The sequence below is a fragment of the Uranotaenia lowii genome, chromosome 3 (assembly GCF_029784155.1).
Source record: "Uranotaenia lowii strain MFRU-FL chromosome 3, ASM2978415v1, whole genome shotgun sequence".
Taxonomy (NCBI): Eukaryota; Metazoa; Arthropoda; class Insecta; order Diptera; family Culicidae; genus Uranotaenia; species Uranotaenia lowii.
The window spans coordinates 143028719-143050680 of NC_073693.1; the positions used below are offsets into that span (position 1 = coordinate 143028719).

General features: G+C 37.2%; 3 protein-coding genes across 3 annotated transcripts in view; 2 read left to right on the forward strand and 1 right to left on the reverse strand.

Moving 5' to 3' along the window:
- Positions 1 to 16233, forward strand: part of LOC129751848 (uncharacterized) — a 39438-nt gene extending 23205 nt beyond the window's left edge. Inside the window, exon 4 of the mRNA XM_055747599.1 lies at positions 16136 to 16233. The gene's annotated coding sequence lies outside the window, so the exon portion shown is untranslated. The remainder of the gene's footprint in view (positions 1 to 16135) is intronic.
- LOC129752695 (uncharacterized protein K02A2.6-like) lies at positions 451 to 5004 on the reverse strand. Its single transcript, XM_055748467.1, has 2 exons — positions 2498 to 5004; positions 451 to 2431 (listed from the first exon to the last, which is right to left on the reverse strand). The coding sequence occupies exons 1-2, from the start codon at positions 5002 to 5004 to the stop codon at positions 451 to 453; spliced, it is 4488 nt and encodes a 1495-aa protein (XP_055604442.1).
- A 354-nt stretch (positions 16234 to 16587) lies between the features above and the next one.
- LOC129751835 (protein zer-1 homolog) overlaps positions 16588 to 21962 on the forward strand; it is a 31387-nt gene continuing 26012 nt past the window's right edge. The window contains exon 1 of the mRNA XM_055747575.1: positions 16588 to 16767. Coding sequence (XP_055603550.1) covers positions 16589 to 16767 — 179 coding nt within the window. The 5' untranslated portion in view covers position 16588. The remainder of the gene's footprint in view (positions 16768 to 21962) is intronic.

Below are 21962 nucleotides of genomic sequence, written 5' to 3' on the forward strand. Positions count from 1 at the left end.
TCTGTTTCAAATCCAATCGAGTTACAGTCTTCGGGTGAAATATTTGTCTCAACTTAGGCTTTAAGAAAATCAACCATAAAAAACAATCAGCTAGTGATGAAAAGAGTTATTGATGAAAAACCAGTATTTTTCGTTCCTTCCGGGCAAAATACCTCAAAATTTTATTCACGTTTGAGACTTAAGTGTTATGTCCCGAGATAAGGTGACCGTGATATTGGTAGACGGAACATAAATACGGGGTTAAACTGGGAATTACATATATATTAAAACTTTAGTATAAAAACACGTTACAGAGTGTGTCGCGACGGGAAGTAAAGTGAATGTCAAAATCTCTTCTTCTTTCTTTCACTGTGTGCTGTCTCCACTGATGATAACTGTCAGGTGTCACCAGGGAGCCCAGTGCGAAGTAGATCCACAGTAGGACTGTTCATGGCCCCAACATCTCCCCTCTTAATATATCTGGTACGGATCGAACCACTGCGGCGCTCTTCGAACCCGCGAAGATCGGCGTGGCTGTTGCACAGCTGATAGATTTTCTGTTGCCGTCCGGAAACCGGACGAGTTCCTTGTAGTGGTGATTGAGGGCGGAGACAACGACGATGGTACTGATGCTGACAGCGCAGAAGCATCGTTACGAGACGATACTACTTTCTCTTCGGGATGCGACGTTTGCACAGGTGTAGAATGATGGGAAGGTGCACCAGGATTCGAAACATTCGGCGAACCACAAATCATAGATGGTGAATTCGTTTTGGGTGAAGCGGACGGTAGACACAAATTATGCTCCTTCAAAAGTATGTCCAACGGTAGTATATGGTTACTCGAACTCACTGGTACATCTGGTATGATCGATCGGCTTCTCATTTGGTTCACGTGTGCTCGGCACATTCGGGAATCTTCGATCCAAATATTGTACATGGCTCGGCCAACACGCTCAAGTACAACTCCGTCTGCCCATCTCCAAGTGTTGTTGGAATGAATTTGAACGTACACTGTGTCATGCTGTTTGAAGAATCTCATGTTGCCTTCCGAATGTCTTTCTTCAACGTTTGGCCTCGGCGGTGGTCGAAGTAGCTCTAAACAAGTGCGGATTGGTCGTCCAAAAATTAAATCAGCTGGTGATCTACCGGTAACAGGATTAGGAGTTGTTCGGTACGTTAATAAAAATGTATCTAGAGCTTCTTGGATCGTTCCCTTCCCTTCTCTAATTTTTCGCAAGGAGCGTTTAAAAGTGTCTACAAAACGCTCAACTTGCCCGTTTGATTGTGGGTGATAGGGTACTGTGGTTAAATGCTCAATAGCGTTTTCTACACAAAAGGCTGCAAATTCGGTACTGGTGAATTGCGAACCGTTATCGCTGACCAGGGTTATTGGCATTCCGAAGCGAGCAAAAATGCCTCGTAGAATGCCGATGGTAGCCGCTGATGTGGTGCGACTGGTTTTGTATATTTCCACCCACTTCGAAAAAGAGTCAACGAGCAACAAAAAATAGTCTCCTTCTATAGGCCCCGCATAATCAACATGCACACGCTGCCACGGTTTCTCCGGCTTGGGCCACGGCTGTGGTGGTGAAAGCGGTGGGCTTTTGGCTACCATAGCGCACGGTCTACAGGAGCTAACAAACTTGACGATGTCTGCATCCAAAGATGGCCAATACACAAAACTTCGCGCTATTGCCTTCATGCGCTGGATTCCGGGATGGCCTTTGTGCATCTGTTGAAGGCATTGGTTCCGGAATTTGGACGGTACTGCAATACGCTCAGCGAACATAATACATCCTTGGACGATGGACAAGGAATCTTGGCGGTCGAAGAAACGTTGAACCTCTTGATCGGGAATCACTTTTCGAGACTTCGGCCAACCATTTTGGATGAAACGGAAAACTTCACCAAGGACCGGATCGGTCTGAGTAGCACCTTGAACTGCCTTGAAATTAAGAGGGACTTGTTTAGCGGAGTTGAGTGCTACTGATCCTAAATCCTCTTCTAGGTTGACACTGGCAATAATATAGTCTTCGTCGGGCTTGATGTGGTTGTTAATTAACCGCGACAACACATCGGCATTTCCAAATTTGTCTGTGCTGATATACTCGATTTGGAAATTGTACAGCAGTAGCTGCAACGCCCATCGTTGCAAGCGGTTGGCAGTGTAGGTGGGTATCCCCTTCTTGGATCCGAAGATGCGTAACAGAGGAGCGTGATCTGTTTGAAGGGTGAAACTTCTACCGTACAGCATTTTGTGAAATTTTGTGCAGGCGAAAACAAGCGCTAAACCTTCACGGTCGGGTTGCCCATATGCTTGTTCGGCTGCAGTGAGAGCCCTAGATGCGTGTTGAATGACCTTCACCGAACCGTCCGGAAACTTGTGGCTTATCGTAGCACCGACACCAACCGATGAAGCATCTGCCGAAACAACGATCGGCAAATCCGGGCTGTAGTGTGTCAACAGAAGATCAGATGCCAGAATTGTCTTGAACTGGTCGAACGCTTTTTGACACTAGGTTGACCAGTTGAACTGCTTGTTGCCTTTCAGCAGCTCATCCAGTGGGTAACGCAGTGTTCGCATGGCTGGATCAAAACGGCCATAATAATTGATCGCTCCTAGGAAGGATCGAACACCGGTCACATCTGTAGGAGGCGGAAGGTTGCGGATGACGTCGATTTTTGCTGGATCCGGGCGCAACCCGTGTCTGTCGATCAGGTGCCCCAGATACTTTATCTGCTGCGAACCAAAGGAACACTTTTCGGCTTTGATGGTGAAACCGTACTCTTGAAAACGTTTCAAGGCTGCTGTAAGATTACGGTTATGCTCCTCCTCGTTTGATCCGCCGATCAAAACGTCGTCCAAGTACCCCAAAGTGTTTTTAAGGCCAGCCAGGATGGTATCGACTAGCTGTTGGAAGGCGCCAGGTGCTGCTTTCACCCCCGGCGATAGTCGATTGTAGCGATACAGCCCCCGATGAGTATTGATGGTTAACAACTCTCGGGAAGATTCATCAACTTCGACTTGCAGGAATGCGTCGGACAAATCCAACTTGCTGAAGATCACACAATTCGAAAGCTTGGCGAATATGTCCTGCGGAAGAGGCAAAGGGTACTGGTTAGCTTGGAGAGCGTTGTTCAGACCTGTAGAGTAATCTCCACAAATTCTGATGGCACCACTGGCTTTGCGGACAACCACGATCGGTGCGGCCCATGCCGAGTACTCGACTGGTGTGATGATGTTGGCGTGCTCCAGTCGATCAAGCTCTTCATCCACTGCACTGTACATCGCGTAAGCAACAGGTCTTTTGGGGCGAAACACAGGTGACTGTCCATCTTTGAGAGTCAACTTAACCTTCGCTTTCGTACACAGCCCAGGAGTGTCCGAGAAAACTTCCGGAAATGCGGCCTTGATGGCACTTCCGACATCACCGGACGATGTGAGTTGATTGCAGAATTGATTCATCGGAATTGACCACAGGTTGAACAGGTTGATGAGGTCAATTCCCATTAGGTGTAATGGTTGCTTCACAATGAAAAACCTGGCACTGCGACACACTCCATTGATTGAAATGTCACAAGTGCATTCAGCTTGAAGTTTGAGAGGCTGTCCAGATGCTGTGGATGCCTTTACTAATGCCGGCGAAGTCATAGGCCTTCCGATTTTCACCCAGGTTTTCTCGGAAATGACGCTTATATCCGACGCCGTATCTAACTGCAGCTTCACTGGAGTTCCCAATAGTTGCACTGTTACATATTTCCTTTCTTGTTTAACACTTTTAACTTGCACTGATTTCGTTGCAGCCGATTGCGGTTTTCTTTTATTTTCACTTGTAGTCTTTTTAGCACTTGCACAATAACCGTCTTTGTGTCCAAACCCACCGCAAACTTTGCACCGATGGTTGCGGTATGTGCAATCTTTCGCATAGTGCATAGCACCACAACACCAGCAAGGAGAAAATGGTCCACTTTTATTGTTTTTGTTTTGGTTTTTGTAACTATTTCTATTAACTTCTCCTTCCGGGTTGTTTTTCTTGTGCTTCTCAGACCACTTGCTAAAAGTTTGTTTACGATGCACCACCCTTGCTGACACTGACGGGGTGGCAATCATCGCGGTGTCGTGCTTGATCGACATCAATTTCTGACACTCGGTAGAGATTTGCTCCAACTTCACTAAACTGTTATCTTCTATGCGGCTTAATAAACGAGTGCGGATTTCCCCGTCACTATCCGACTTCAACCCACACACGAACATTAAACACTTGAATTCGTCTTCGCTTAGTTTCCCCAACTCGAATTCAACACATAGCCGATTTAAGCGACAAGCGTAAGCCTTATAATCTTCCGAAGGCTGCTTTGTCACTTGCAAACACCGGTAACGGCGGCAGATTAGTGACTCCACCGTTCCGAACAAACTCTTTAGTTTGGACACTGTATCGGCAAACTTAATTTCTTTCGGAACAGCTGGCAGGATAAAATTTAAGTAACGCTCATGCTCAGCTGGACCGAGTTTACGTAACAACAACCGCACTTTAGCATCATCATTAAGACGAGCTGCATCTTCCGAAAACAAACTATCATAACGCGAATACCAAGCACCGAACGTTACCCCACTTTCCGGGTCATAGCGGAATTCATTAATATTCGTGCTCAGTGATTCTAATATTTGCTCCGGATTAGGTGCTAACGGAGGACCATGATCCTGAGGCAGGTTTGCAAAATGACGTTCCTGTTGATGCATTATAAACTGTTGCATCTGCTGCAGAATCTGCAGAAGCATCGGATCAGTTTGGTACTGCGGGAATTGTTGTTGTTGCTGCTGCTGATGAAAGTGAGGTTGGGTTCCCGGAACGTGTGATGGAAGCAAGGACGGGCGAATAATCGGATTTCCGTGCTGCTGCTGTTGCACGGGATGCTGCCTGTGTGCATAATCCGAATTACTGCCAACTTGGCCGTTGGTGTTAACGGGAATCGACGGATTTCTCCCTCCGGATGGTGGGGAGCTCATATGATCGTCTTCCATTCTTCGCCTTTTCTTACTTGGACCGGGAATTTTTCGTTCACTCTCGCGCACAACCGATTAACTCGTCGCCACTGTTATGTCCCGAGATAAGGTGACCGTGATATTGGTAGACGGAACATAAATACGGGGTTAAACTGGGAATTACATATATATTAAAACTTTAGTATAAAAACACGTTACAGAGTGTGTCGCGACGGGAAGTAAAGTGAATGTCAAAATCTCTTCTTCTTTCTTTCACTGTGTGCTGTCTCCACTGATGATAACTGTCAGGTGTCACCAGGGAGCCCAGTGCGAAGTAGATCCACAGTAGGACTGTTCATGGCCCCAACATTAAGCAACCCCTCCCTATGGTCAGATCTTCTTGAAACTTGGCATGTGACCTTCTGGTAAGCTAATAAATAACTTCGACTTGGAGCGAGTGAGATTAATCATGTTTCATTCTACCTATACTATGATAAGTATACTGCGGTTCGTTAAATTATTAAAAACTGCAAAAATTACAGTTATGGTAAAGTAGCCATACCTTCTTCAATTTTCAGCCGATTTTGATAAATAACCACTTGAAATCTTTGTTTTGAATTGAGATTTAAGCGCAAAAGAAAATCAGATTTTTTAAATGCTACCATCGAGTCTAAAACTTTCGTTGAAAAAAAATTTTCTCTAAAAAAATGCGTTTTTTATAATTTTTTTTCTCATTAAGTCACTAATATCAACAATACTATTGGTCAAACGCAAAAACAGTGTTCAGATGATCGATAGAAAATTTATTCACCTTCAATATGCAAAAGAAAGATTTCAAATTACTGTTTTGCCGTCTGAGATATTTTAATTAAAGTATAAGAACTTTTTTAATTTTTTCGAAATTTCACATTTGGAGCATAACTCAAAAACGGTTCTACTGAGATTTTTTTGAATTTCATTTTCGGATTCAGCGCCCGATTTCACATTAAAAATGTTGGTCAGTTAATCAAGTTCACGATTTTTTTTAAATTTTGTAAACTAGTGTTATCAATATAAATACTTCAAATACTGAAAAGTCAAAAATTTGTACTAAATGTGACCCTTTGAAAATAAAATTTATAGCAAAAATCAAGAAAAAAAAAAGATTTTTCAACTTTTATTCAGGATTTCTAACTAGGTTTCGTAATTGCTGCCATTTTTATACTTTATGAAACGAATGGTTGATGATCTAGCTAAAAGAATTTGTTCTTGGTTTTCCCCAATATATCTACAGTTGTCAGCCATTTTGTTCAGTTACAGGATTATTCATCTGCATTATTTTAAAAATGTCTCGATAACATGATAATATAACATTCAAAATAAGAATACTTTTGTTCCGTTGCAGGAAACGGAAAGCTCAAATGTTGATAGGAAAACTCGGTTAGAGTACTGGTAACTCTTACATTGACAACAGTCCAAAGCTCTGGTAACTTCACTGACGTCGATAGGGATTACTTCTTGGTACTTGGATTCACAAAACCACTTTTTTTATTTTGGAACACTTTATTTGCACTTATACCTACTAAAGATTGGAACAACACTTACTGAAATGCGGAATTATACTCACTCAAATGCAGCATAATACTAACTCACAAGTTACTCGACTCTGTATTTATATGCTAATAGAATGTTCTGAACTACGGAATTATACTACTGAATTAAGTATAGAATATTCTAGATTTTTCTAAGGAATTATAATGGAACTTTCTAGAATCATCAGAAAATACAATGATATAGGAATGGAACATTCTGGAACCTTCTATGGTAGAACATGCTAAATAGTAATGGAATATTCTGTAAATTTCTATAATGGAACATGCTAGTAACTGAACTTTCTGAACATAGAATCTTCTGGAGTATTCTTCAAGCGTATCGGTATACGCTGGAACATACTCCGCCCGCGAGAGTTGTAAGCTGATAATTTGAAATTATCAAACTTTGAATTTGAAGACCAAACTTGACATCGACAAACCGGCGTTGAACAATTTTGATGCGGAGGAACTGGTGACCAATCTTGATATCTGCGGCTTCCGCGCAAAGAGAGCCATCGATGATTATTCTTTTCCATCACCACACCTTGTTTGTGATCAGACAGGTTTCTTCGGGTTGACTTGGATTCCCTCTGGTTGTCATAAGTTTTTCTTCTCTTAGCGTATCTGCAGGGCATATTCCACATTCCATACCTTGGTTTCTCGGCAAACGTTTCGAATGTTGGCACGGTTATCGCCAATAAGCATTGATTGGTTGGGGCTTCCTTCGTGGTTAAGGATTCAGCTTTGGTTTGATAGGTAGACTTGGAGTTTGACCGAGGCGATGACAGTACTTCATTCGTATGACTATTCCGAATTACTTGGGTATTCGAAGCTTTCTCAATATCAGGGGTTGTTACACATTCTTCGTCTTCATGCAGCAGTGTATGATGTCTTCGACGGCATTTGAGGCATCTCTTTTTAGAAGGACAATCGCGTATGAAATGACCGTGTCGTAAACAGTTGAAGCACAATTGATGTTTGTGCACTGCTTCAAGGCGCTGGACAACATTCATATCGTGTATGTCTGGGCACTGATAATTTCTGTGTTTCAGACTGTGGCAAATATCACAAATATCTGATAGGACCTCTTTCGATGTCGCAAAACACCTCATATTTGTCGGCTTCACATACGAATTGTGTTTGGATATCGAGCTATTCATCTCATCTTGTTCACTCAAACTTGGGAATTCACAGCTTTCGAGGATACTGCACTGCTTTTTTAGAAATTCGATGGTTTCTTCATACCTTGGAACCATTCCACGAGGAATAGTTGATTCCCATTGCTTGCGAGTGTTTGGGTCCAAAGCAGACGTAAGCAGGTATACTACAATTACTTCAGAAACACCTGTGAGCTCTTGATTCATGTAACGGAGATTTTCCACATGGCGGGTACAATCATCTACAAGTCGCCTGAGTTCACGGTAGCTTTCAGAAGTCATATTCTTAAATGAAAGGAGCCCACGAATATGTGTGTCTACAATAACTCGAGGATTCTCGAAACGTTCTTCCAGAATTCTCCAAGCGTGTTCGTAGTTGTTGTCGTTGATAGTCCTTGCATCTAACACTCCAGACGCTGCGCCAACGAGAGCCTTATCCAAATGAAATAACTTGATGGCATCTGAATCGTTGCATTGTGCCATAACATCGAGAAACATGGCCTTGAATTTAGGCCAGTTCTCATATTGGTCATCAAATGTCGGTATGGGTGCTTTAAGGGGTTGTTGGTGAATGACAACTTGTGGTGGTTTAGCGGTTACATTCTCGGAGAACTCTATAATGCATGTCTCAACCATAGCTGACACTTCCTGGTACATGTGCTCGAATGAACCGTAGAACTCTTCACTTTCCTCAAATTCTTCTTCCGATAAATACTCACTGATCTCGTTGTGTAGGTTTACGAACTCCTGATACGCTGCATCCAAACATTTCACGTATACCCTTAATTGGGCTAGGTGTAATTCTACCTTTGGATTCCGCACTGCTGCCTCAATTCTCTGTACCTTTGAAAACACAAGTCCACGGTTCCGAAGTAGAACTTCATATTTCTTGGAGACTTGACTGTTATTCTCAATTTTAGCTGGTTCCGAAATCACATCTAGGCGCGTCGGCGCATCCAGGAGTCCAGCGAACTCTTCAACTGGTTCAGTATCCTCAGCACTACTCTTTTTGGTGGGCGAATGGTCGATCGGCATTTTGATAGCTTCTTTTTTTGTTTCTGCTTTTTTCACTTATCACTACTCTTCCACTTAGTCGTTTGAAAACTTTTTATCTTTTCTCTTCACTCTTTCTATCTTGTCTTTATCCTTTACACTTTTTTCTCAACAGTTTCTTCTCTCTGTTCACTGTATCTTCACTGCACTGTAAATCCGGTTCGAAGGACCAAATGTTCCGTTGCAGGAAACGGAAAGCTCAAATGTTGATAGGAAAACTCGGTTAGAGTACTGGTAACTCTTACATTGACAACAGTCCAAAGCTCTGGTAACTTCACTGACGTCGATAGGGATTACTTCTTGGTACTTGGATTCACAAAACCACTTTTTTTTTATTTGGGAACACTTTATTTGCACTTATACTTACTAAAGATTGGAACAACACTTTCTGATATACGGAATTATACTCACTCAAATGCAGCATAATACTAACTCACAAGTTACTCGACTCTGTATTTATATGCTAATAGAATGTTCTGGAAACTACGGAATTATACCACTGAATTAAGTAAGTATAGAATATTCTAGATTCTTCTAAGGAATTATAATGGAACTTTCTAGAATCATCAGAAAATACAATGATATAGGAATGGAATATTCTGGAACCTTCTATGGTAGAACATGCTAAATAGTAATGGAATATTCTGTAAATTTCTATAATGGAACATGCTAGTAACTGAACTTTCTGAACATAGAATCTTCTGGAGTATTCTTCAAGCGTATTGGTATACGCTGGAACAACTTTCATCAGGAAACATATACAATTATACACTGTTTAAACAATGAAACATTCGAAAACACACTCTGTAGCCCATATACCAAACTAGAAGTGCTACCGTTCAAAAATAAAAAAAAATCTTCTTATTCTATTCATGTGTGTTAATTGCATTACTGAAAATGCGAAAATATTTTTTCTAGTCAAAACTTCACCGAAAAAACTTTTCACATGAACGCTACGTGAAAATGTACGTTGTAACGTTTTGCCACCATGAAAATCACGTGAAATCTACGTGAATTTCAGGTAGCAAACAGAACTCGCGCAGCAAGCAGAATTCACGTAGTTTTCATATGAGTTTTTTTTTTTTTTTGTATGGGAGAGTGGGGAATCATGGGTCACTTTTTTCGTTGTTCCATAACTTCTTTATTATAAAAGATAAAATGAAAATAAAAAATGATATGGTTTTCTACATTTTCAAGGTATCAGAAGGTATTTTTTTAAAATTTTTAATAAGTTATTTTCCCCAAATTCTGATTGTTTAAAAAAATGCAATATTTTTTGAATTTTGAAAAATGGTGGGGGATCGTGGGCCACCAAATTCAAATCGACCAAATAACATGCGAAGTTTATGAGTTGACCCAAAATTGTGATTTCCTAATTCATATCGTTATTTAAAAGCAATTTCAGATGATGAAATAAAAAAGAGAGCAGTGTATGATCGCATAGATTCCAAAACCTGGCTCGCGAACGTTTTGGCTAAATTTCTTATATAGGATGGACAAAATATTTTTCATAACTCTTCATTTGGCATAAGAAAACTTTGCAGATAGGTAAAACGTATTTTAAGTTCTGAATGTGTATAAAAACATAAAAATATAGGTGATTCAAGATGTGTGGCCCACGATTCCCCACAAGCTATGATTTGCAAATTGGTTGCGTTTGTGTGACTTATTGATGTTTCATCAAAAATTCCTTTTCCATGTGAAAGATCATGACAAAACAAAGATCAAAAGCGTATGAGCATATTTTAGTTATGCACTTTAGGTTCCCCGTCGATGAAATTAGCGGGTGTTTTTTTAATTATATAAGTAAATTTTTCCAACTTTTTTTAGCTTGATAAATAAAAGAAGCATATGATGCGTATTTCAGTCAACAACATATAGGAATATATGCTCACGCAAAGCGACGTCGATGACAGTTGGTTGGAGATTTTTATCTCAACACACATCTGAGATATTAAAAGTGGCCCACGTTTCCCCATGGCCCACGATACCCCACTCTCCCCTATATTCTTTATTTGAAACGGCTCGTACCTTTAGGCTTTAGGAAGCCAAACTCGTTTTGTTTGATTACAATTGTGTGCTTATATCTAGTTCACTTTAAAAAAAAAAGAAGATAGATAGGGAAATATGAAAATAAAAAGAGTTATAGACGAAGATCAATAGCTTTTAGGAAAAGGTATATTTCAAACATGTAGTCCAAGTCAATGACAGCCAGCACATCTCTCACTGGAACATAGGGTGGTTTTCCTCGGGCCCGAAGGGAGTCTATCAAATTCGTTCTAGCGACAAGATGGACCTCGCACGACCAAACAATATGCTCGATGTCGTGGTAACCTTGGCCGCAACTACACAAATTGCTGCCAGCAATATCAAAACGATAGAGTAGCGCGTCTAAGGAACAATGATTGGACATGAGACGGGAAAATAAACAAATAAAATCCCGACTCAAGTTCAATCTATTAAACCATGGTTTAAGGCTTACCTTTGGGATAATCGAGTGGAACCACCGACCCTTGTCATCCTCGTCCCATTTGCGCTGCCAGTTGACAAGAGAGTTTTTTCGAACTAAAAAGTAAAATTCGTTGAAGGCGGTTTCACGCTGATACGTGTCGCCTTCCATCGCCCCCACTTTTTTCATATGAGTTGTGTGTGAAAGAAACGTAGATCGCATGTGAAAAAGGATTCGTTCTGCCACATGCGATTCACGTAGATTTCATGGAAATATGAACGTAACAACTTTTTAGGATCTTATAAATAAAAACGTGCTGATTTTGCAGTTCATTTTATTTATTCCAATGCACGAAACACTTTTCATTTTCACTATAGAATTTACACTTCACTTTTTATTTTATCCATTACTAGCACGTCACTTATTATTGAACATAGAAAAATAAAATCTTCGCGAAATTTTTACTTGGTTGCCTCCATAGTAATTCTGTCCCAATTCCAAATTCTGTAAAATAAAATTGCAGAATATTGAAAATAACGAATAGGTATACAATCAAATTTTTACTACTCACGTGTAATCAGCTTCTCCATCACCTAGTATTTCTCTTTCTAATAGCACAAACTGTTGGATCCGCGCCATATTGAATACTGTATTCTTTCACATAGATTTTACGTGAATAAGTTATTCAGAGCTATGTGAACATCACATAGAATGCACCAAATCCCTTTGTACTTGGTGGATCACTGGATTTTCACGTAAATCGAATGTGTCTTTGTTTTGACAGCGAACGGCTATGTGAATTTCACGTACGCATCAAATGAATTTGTATTAGCTTCTAGGTGATTCACGTAAGTCAAGCCAAAATTCACGTAATGAGCGCCTACGTGAAAATCAAGGTGAATTTAACGTTTCTTTTTCGGATGAGTGTTGTTTTCCCGGTATGAATTGGACTGGATCAAAACTTTGAAAAATAAGCCTTTTTAAATATTTCATATTTTTCAGATTCAAGTTGGTCTAGTTTGTATGTATATATATATTCAGAAATTCATTTTTTTTTTAATTGAACGTTATCTTGAAGTTAGAAATATTATTGTCCTGAAGAATAAAGTTTGACTATATTGGTTTCTGTAAAATTTACAACAGCTTTAATTAATTGTTGCAAATTTGTTACTTTATGAAACAAAGGGTTAAAAGCTGATTTGTTTTTCCAAGACACACATTGGTTACCATGGCTAGATGCATGAATCTTGTTGCCGGAACTCTTAAGATGGCGTTGACACTATATAATGCGGATGAGGGTTAAGAAACACAGCAACAACATTTTATGATTTTTCTATGAAAAAACTTAACTTATAAATTATCAACTAAAAGCACACAAAATACACCCTACACTGTTTTAAATGATGCAGTAATTTATTTTATTTTTTATTTACATAGTATTCCAGTAATTATATTTTCTGATTAATTTCAATAAATTTATTTAAAACAATGTCTTTTAAAAAATTACCCGATTTTGTCACTGTTCCAATTTGAAACCCTAAAGTGCATCATGGGATGACGAAATTAGGAATTCTCAGTTTCCTGGGTCGAATAGGTGCGGATAAAATTCTGGAAAGCATATAATAATTGAAAAGTTTTTGTGTCGTAACCTTTTCATGATAAACGATTGTTCATTTGTGACCCACAGCGATTTCGCCTCGTGCAACTTTGACAGGGCATTCGTGCAACAAAAAGCAATCAGAAAATGTCGCGTTACTTCAAACATATGAACTGAAAACATCAAAACAAAGAGGCATCAGGAGCAGTGATGTATTGGACGAGGGCAGTTTGAGTGAACATTTTTTTGTGAAGAAAGGTTGGTTGATTAATTTTCATAATATGTATAAAAATATCGACTATCTCGATATATATTTCTATAAAGCATTTTCATGGTTAATATGTTATGCGACAGGTTTCCTAAACTATCCAGTTAAATTCGCAATTTGACCTAAAAAACAGAAATTTTTATTTCATTTTTTTAAAAACATTACTCATACTGAACTGTCAAAATATTCTTGAACTTTGCTGATGTCGAGCGAGAGAGAGAGAAACTGACGTTCATTTATTCCTATCCGTGTCAGAGAGCTCCTTTTCGTGTCTTTGGAAAAGTGATTGGTGAAATTTGACCGATCAAAGTGCTATAGTAATTTTTTTGCTATTTCAAAAGGAATAATCCTACAGCGGGTCGTGCCTGGAATCCAATTATTTGGAATTGGTTTGGTGAAAATATCCGGTAAGAGTGAAAACACTTTTCAAGAGTTTCTACATACGGAAAAGTTGGCAATTATCATTTGCGTAGCCATTTCGTAGAGATTTGGATCGAATCGAAAGTGTGATGACGAAGAAAAATAGACGTAGAAATCGAGTTCTGGATTCAGTGGCATGTAAATTTCTGCTTAATCCATCAGTTTTGGAACACAATTGATGAATTTGTTCCTGAAGTCACATTACGAGCAAATTACAAAGGTGAACCACCAAACGTTGAACCGACAGGATTTTAGAGGTCAACTACTTTTTGCACAACTACAGACCGAAGGTGGAAAGTGCTTGTATAGCACATAGCTAACAACTTTTTTTTATCGCAACAGATTTATAATAATAAAGAAGATAAAGATAGAGAGACACCTTAATATTTTTGTAACTAAACCACGAAGGTTTTAGCTTTAGTTTTAATAACTTAATTGATCTATGGTCAAATGTACAACTTTTTCATAAGGTATTGAAATTGTATGATTCATGTGTATTCAAATCATTACACGGTACTTGAATTTATTTTGATGCCACCATTCCTCAAAATAGGCTTATTAATAACTATTTTTCATTAGACTCCTATTTAACCTATGTTTTGCTTATTTTATAAATTTTATGATAGAAACTGTAGGTAAAGTTTATTTTTTTCTCATTCTAGTAAGATTGTTTCTTATTTGTAATTTTTTTTGTTTGAAACTATAAATATATCTGTAGGATGAGATGAAGGGTACGCAGAAGATAAAAATAATAGTTATATTCGCTATCACTATAAAATAAAATAATTATCGATCGCAACGTTTGTTATTTTTGCAACACTAGGCAAAACAAACAAATTATTGTGAGCGACAGACGTGTCTGAGTGAATCTCTGAATTGAGATTCGTAAGATTCGTAAAATCACGACAATATCTATCAATAAAAAATATAGCTACGTAATGTCATAACAATTTTCATTGATTTTATTGAAAGCGAACCAAAGGAGAATATGCAAGTACTACTTTTTATGTGTTTTATCCTCTGAATGTTTCTTGTTATTTACAGTCAGTTGAGAAAGGGATTCGAAAATTTGTATTTTAATAAAAAAAAGTTGAACGTGTATTATTATTTTCCATTTTCATAACCACAACCCGTTTGATTTTGGGAACACGCTCGCTTTTTTGAGAACTTGTTAGCGCATCTATTGTTAAAATAAAAAAAAAAAACACAAAATTTCAAAACAAATAGCTTATATATTTTGTGCTTGGACGCAGACCATTTTAGTAAATCTGTCTACCTTTCCGACTGGGTTCATTACATTTCTTACAGTCATTACATTTCTTATCCATGTTTCACACAGAAATTCGTAGTCATCTTTTCCATTTATGACGTTTCTCTAGATTCTCAATACAAGATCATTAGTACAAAATGTCTACCCGAATGTCGTCACCAGCTTAATTGAAGATATAAAATTGTCCCTGAAGATTTAAGAGACAATGTACACAAAATTGCAAAACTGCATTTTTGAATTATAATTTTTATTCAAACAGAATAAGTTAAAAATGGTTTTTATTGGTTTTGAATACTTAACAATAATTTTTATAAATGTTTCATAGCAGCGTTTTAAATAGGTACAAAGAACAGTATAACCACCAGCAACTATAAATTTTGTCCAGGATTTTCGGCCCTTAAGGTTTCTTTATTTTTAAAGCCGTTCAGACATTCATCTGACATTTGTTTAAAATAGTACATTTATTAATTATAACTGAAACCGATAGTCAAAAACTATTATGAGTTTCTGTTAGATTTCCAAACAGTGCAGAATATTATAGAAAAATATCAAAGTAAGGTAACCGACGGCGTGCAAGAGGAGTTGACTGTTGTTGTTCCTTCGTTCGCTGCAAACTATTGTCGGTACATAGCTACCATCATCGTTGTTTGTGAAATGCGAAAAGCAACAACACTGGGACTGTCATATGGTAAAATATTTCTGCCAGAGTATTATATACCTTATTTTTAGACTTTTGAGCATTTCGTTTTGAGGCAGAGCACAGCAGAAAACCAGAACCAAACAACACCACCACCAGCAGATCGTGGATGGCACCGTGTCGCACGTTGCCATTCATAGTGGCTCATTGCTAGTGTGATCAATATAATTTGATAGTAAACCAAAATATCTCATAGATTACTCTACCTACGTGAAAGTTGTATTAATAAATAATTCTCCTTAAGTTGTGTCACTATTAGCGATCCCGTGCTTAAATCCGAAGCAATGAGATGAGATGAACAAAATTCAGTAGACCCAGTAGACAGATGATAGTTAGATTGTTTTGAAGAATACGATGTTGTGTGCCATAAAATTCAGTATTCTTCTTGGAGATTTGCATTTAATGTGAAATTTGAGTCTTAAATAGGTCATCAACAAAATAGCACGCAAGGTCAGACGACGTCATCGTGATTTGGAAACAGGAAGTTGCTCGAATTTTCCCGTCAGCATAGGCAATGCGATATTTTAATCATGCTTTTGCAACGATTATACAATTCAACACCGAGTTTTGTAATCTCTAATGAAAGCAATTTTGAATATCAGTTTCGTCTTCCTGGGGCAGATGACATAAACAAAGAATTTAGCATGTGTGAGTAATAAGTAAATGTTTTGATCTATCTATTTCGCAGAGCGCATTCCTCACAGTGCATGTAGAAGAAGTGAACAACAAGCTGCTATATAAGTGTACAATAATAAAGATTGCAAGAGAAGCAAAAGCGAACAATCAGTGAATGTTAAAGATAACAGAATGTAGCATGCTGGAAGTTTTCAACTCGGTTCCGATTTGCTTGCACATGATTTGATCAATAGAACACACTCCAGTCTGCTTGCAAAAGTGTATCGTTTAGTGCCCACCTCTATACACGGACATAGTTAGTGTTGAATACAAAAAACAGCAAGTTAACCTCGACGAAGAAACAGCTGTCTGCTAAAACGTATGATTAATATCAAATAGTTTTCTGGAACATAGAGGCACACAAATTTTGGTTGCAGCCTGTGAGTGCAGAAAACATATATTTACCTGTAGAAACAAGTGGTCCGTGAAGCGCTCGCCACGTACAAAAAGACGTCGGTGATTCACGATGCTCGGGCGTGTACGGCTTAAAGAAAACGGCATCATGGATGAGGAGCTGCCTACGCTGCTCGAGACGACGTTTCGCTACCTAGCCAAAAACCTGCATATCGTCTGTAATATTGATCCGGTCAAGCATCATTATGAGCTCAAGGAGGACATCGTTATCCCGAATGAAATATGTGATAGGTAAGTGACACCCAGAATATCAATGTTGTTATGTTATGAATCTGATAAATTTGTTTGTTGATAGTATTACTTGATACTGAAAGGTTTTAATGAGGGAAATTATCTAAACGTAATGATATAATTCAACCTATAATTGTATGCTAAGTTTAAAGTATGAATGAGAACAACAAATGAACTTACGTGTCAAAAGAAAAAGCGGAAGGTCCACATGGTGAAAATTAAAAACAAGTTTGGTTTAAACTAAAACTCACTCTAAAGTATAAATATATCTTTGGAATGAGCATAAAGATAAATAATTATTATTTATGTGTGATTTAAAAAAATATATATAGGTATATATCTGGTTGAACAATTGAAACAAGTATTGACTCACAAATGGTGAATGGCGAATTTAACAAAAAAACTAGTCTATTATAAAGATAGTTTGATTATTCTAGTTTCATTTTATTCTGTTTGTTTTGATTCGTTTGTTTTATTTGTTTTAACCCTCATCCGCATTAGAGTGTCATTTTGACACTATTTCAAGTTTGAATGCTTGTAACTTTTTTCAGAAGCATCAAAAAACAAAAATTTCTTCGGGGACCCTAAATGAATTCAAAAGTTCTTTAATTTTGCATCTTTACTTTATTTATGGACGAACCCTGGAAGCCTGGACAAAGAAACTCCCTTTTCCGACTTAGAGTGTCATTTTGACACTCCAAAAGTAAAATCCATTTACCATCAAGACGCCATTCACCGCCCAGTTAAGCGGTTTTTCAACTTCAAACATGTGTAATAAAAAAACGACGGCAGATTTTTATTCGCTTTCTTTTCCAATACATCCCAAAACTGCTCTACTTTAAATAAAAAATTTAGTGGAATGCGAAAAGTGTACGCTTTTCAAAATAATTAACTAAACTTTGGGGTGTTCAACTGGCCCTATTACCGCCCACTCGACTTTTCCGGGTATCGATAATGTTTTCTCAAGGAAAAATTATCATAACAACACGGAAACTGTTCTTTTTAGTATTTTCCATACAACGAGATGTCAAAACCATATTTTGGCTCTTTAGAGAATACATTTTGTGATTTTTTTTCCGCAAATTTAGTACAAATTTTAACAAAGTGCGTTGACTGACAAAATGATGATTCCCGGCAAACAACCTCAAGTAATCGGCTACTTTCAGCGATAAAACATCATTTTCTAACATAATCAAACTAAATGCTTCTTACAATTTACACATTTAACACAATACATGCGTTAAAAACAAAGAAATTGTGCGTGACCGGTCATTAGGAACCCACACTTTTTTTTATACACCAATTACCGCCCATCACTAAACGCTTCAAAAAACAACAACTATTGAAAAAATCGAAAATTTTTTGATGCAAATCTATTCTACGAAAATAAAACTATCGTTTCAAGTCGATTTTAGGTCCAATAGGTACTTTCTAGTAAACAAAAACCCTTTTTGCCCTAGGAGTACAGTAATGCCTAGTTCGCTAACAGGCGTCGAATTCAATAATTTGACCGGAAACGAAAAACCAAATATTTTATTTCTGGCTGTAGTTAGCATAATTGAGTGATGTTTTTTCAGTGAAATGGTCGAACAATGATGCCGACACAGAACACAGGTCTTATATTTGGAGAAAACATCCCAGTTTTTTTCAAAATACACACAAAAGGGTGATTTTGGGCGGTAAATGGTGTCTGGGCGGTGAATGGCGTCTTGATGGTAAGTCGTTTGAATTGCTATGAACTTCATATAAAACTTATATCAATAGAAACCTTGTAATGTCAGTAAAATATGTTTAGAACAGGGGTGAGCAAACCGCGGCCCGCGGGCCGCATGTGGCCCGCGAGACCCTTTTGTGCGGCCCGCGAAGCTTTTCTCAAATTTTTATACCTCAACTTTTTTCTACAATGGACTGTCGGGAAAATTTATATGACTTGATCAAATATGCACTTATCTGCTTTTGCCCCACAATCATTCAGAATGTTAACTTTTTTCTGGCATTTCAAGCATTTATTATGTTCTGTTCAAGGCTTTATTGGCAAAACGTTATATTGGAGTTATTTCTTTACTCGGAATATATTTTTCCTAATTATTGAACTCCTTACTCTTTGAAAAAAAAAAAACCAATAAAGTGATTCGGAAAAGCAGCATAAAAAAACGGAAGCTCACATGATCAAAGGAATTTCGAAGTTCGTTAGTGCAGCCATTATTTTCGTTCCAAGCGTAAATAAAGTTGGATGATAAAAATTATGCTTAGCAGAAATATTTTTTAAAATTATTCTATCAAATTAGGCAAAAAGGCTTGTTCTGTTACTGGAAAGAAATTAAAATAAAAACCTTGTGAAATATTTGTTTTTGATTCCTGAATATTGAAGAAAATTTCGAAAGTTTGATAGTTAATAAAGTTTGGGTGAACGATTTTAGATTTTTTATCAACATGAATCAGCCAGCATCAAAGCTACCGACAAAAATTATAAGTTCTTGATTAAAGCAAATCTCTGAATCTGAAATTCTGTGATTCGTCCTAAAAGGTCTTTGATGATTATCTCTGATGTGGTTTTTTTTCAGAAATTTGATAGAAAACTAATAACAAACATCGATAGATTGAGTAACATCACTTATGATTCGCATTTCACATTACCAAAGTCGTAATGTAGCTTTAGAAATCCTATCCCAATGATATCTAAATAAGATTAAAAATTATAAAAATCTGGATAAAAATTTAAGAATCAAGAAGGTAGTTTTGAAGATAGTTGCTAAAAATATTTAAAATTGAACAATTTTCTGTGATTTCGACGACCTTGCTCAACATCCCAAAGCAATGATCCAATGCAGAACATCAATTTAAAGATCTTATTTTCAACGGAAAAAAATCTAGTCTTTAAGGACACGTTCGAATTGTGAATCACAGAAAGTCAAGTAGCGATTCAACGAGCAACTCTTCAAATTTATATTTTTTACACTCTTACTTATTACTGTGGTAAGTTCCTGAAGATTTTTGAATGAAAGTGATGACGAATAGTACCATCGATTTTAACAAGAATGTTGTAAGAATGAATGTTCATAAAGAAGCATTATTAAAAAATTGAGAGAATTTAAAATGACAAAGATTTAGTGATGTACCTTTTCAATATCGGGTAATTATAAAGTCGTGTTGAATTTCTGTTTTTAATCATATGAATTCGTTTTATCTTTCCTTTTTCAGATTTGATTTCGCCAAATATTTGTAGTTATAAAAAAATGACGTGAAGCTCTGCTAATTATAAAATAAAATGTTATTTTAAGTGCGGCCCGCCGACAAGATTTCAAATTTGAATTGGCCCGTGGGTTCAAAAGGTTGCTCACCCCTGGTTTAGAACATTATATATAGCTAAAGCTTCTAGTTTTCTCGTTATTCAGCATGAAAGAAAAAAAATCCGAAAAAACATGCCTCACGAAAACTGCCGTAGTTCATATGTTACACGTCCAAAAAAATATTTTCCTTATGCATATGAAAGCTGAAGTTAATGTCTACATCATGGAACAAAGAAATATTTTTTTAAATTTTTTTTAATGAAATGGTCACAAAAAGTTCAAAAAAGTGGTCTGAAAAACCTACTTTTCATTCAATTGCTAGTAAATACTGTTTGAGCGATGGTAGAGTGTTTTAAAAAATATGACTACAAACTTTATTGAAATTCTAACATTTTGCTGTCTTTAGATTTTCGATGCAACAAAAATTGAATTTACTGGAATTTTTCAAAGTTGGCTACTTTGCGCGATTTTTTCACTAATTGAAATTTCATCTGTTTTTGTGGTCTTCCGTCAGGTTGTTCCCGGATTTTCAGTGCTTTCTCGCCGTTTGAAGCAATTAAAACTATATCCATTGAAAAGAGAATTTAATCTACATTCTAGTGAGGTGCAACAATTTACGCTGTGAGATTTCACAAAAATATGAAAATTATAAACGTAAAATCATTCCTGAATTTCTAGAACTACAAGTAGCGGTCCAGCAAAACGTGTTTGATTGCTCTCCGAGTAGGTACGGTGGGTGGTTATTCGGACCGAGAGCGAAGCCGACAGACGAAATAACGATGCGTGTCGTGCATTTCTTGCTCTGTCGGCTTCGCTCTCTGCCCGAATCACCACCCACCGTACCTACTCGGAGAGCAAACAAACACGTTTTGCTGGACCGCTGCTTGTAGTTCTAGAAATTCAGGAATGATTTTACGTTTATAATTTTCATATTTTTGTGAAATCTTACAGCGTGAATTGTTGCACCTCACTAGAATGTAGATTAGATGTGCTTTCCAATGAATATACTTTTGATTGGTCCAAACAAAGTAAAAGCACTGCAAATCCGGGTACAACCTGAAGGAGGACCACAAAAATAGATGAAATTTCAATTAGTGAAGTAGCCAACTTTGAAAAATTCCAGTAAATTCAATTTTTGTTGCATCGAAAATCTAAAGACAGCAAAATGTTAGAATTTCAATAAAGTTTGTAGTCATATTTTTTAAAACACTCTACCATCGCTCAAACAGTATTTACTAGCAATCGAATGAAAAGTAGGTTTTTCAGACCACTTTTTGAACTTTTTGTGACCATTTCATTAAAAAAATTTAAAAAAAATATTCCTTTGTTCCATGATGTAGACATTAACTTCAGCTTTCATATGTATAAGGCAAATATTTTTTTGGACGTGTAACATATGAACTACAGCAGTTTTCCTGAGGCATGTTTTTTCGGATTTTTTTTCTTTCATGCTGAATAACGAGAAAACTAGAAGCTTTAGCTATATATAATGTTCTAAACATATTTTACTGACGTTACAAGCATTCTAGTGATATAAGTTTCATTGTAATCGGTTAGATATAAAGAGAGTTATGACGATTTTAGCTGTGTGCTAGTGCTGATTAGGGTAATGAAATCTAGTGCGGATGAGGGTTAAAGAGATTTCAAATTTACAATTCATTTGCCTCTTTCAGATAAAAATAGTTAAGAAAATGGAGTAACTAACAATAACAATGTTCTTTGAATATTCTCGGTTTATTATCAACTGATCAAAATTTTGAAATTTTATGAGATTTTTGAGAAATTTGCTATTAAAGAATGAAATTTCATAACAATAAATAATAAAACAGCTCATTTTGAATCTTCATATTTTCCAATTGATAAGTGGATTGCATTTTACGTCATTGTAAACATCCTACCATGCTT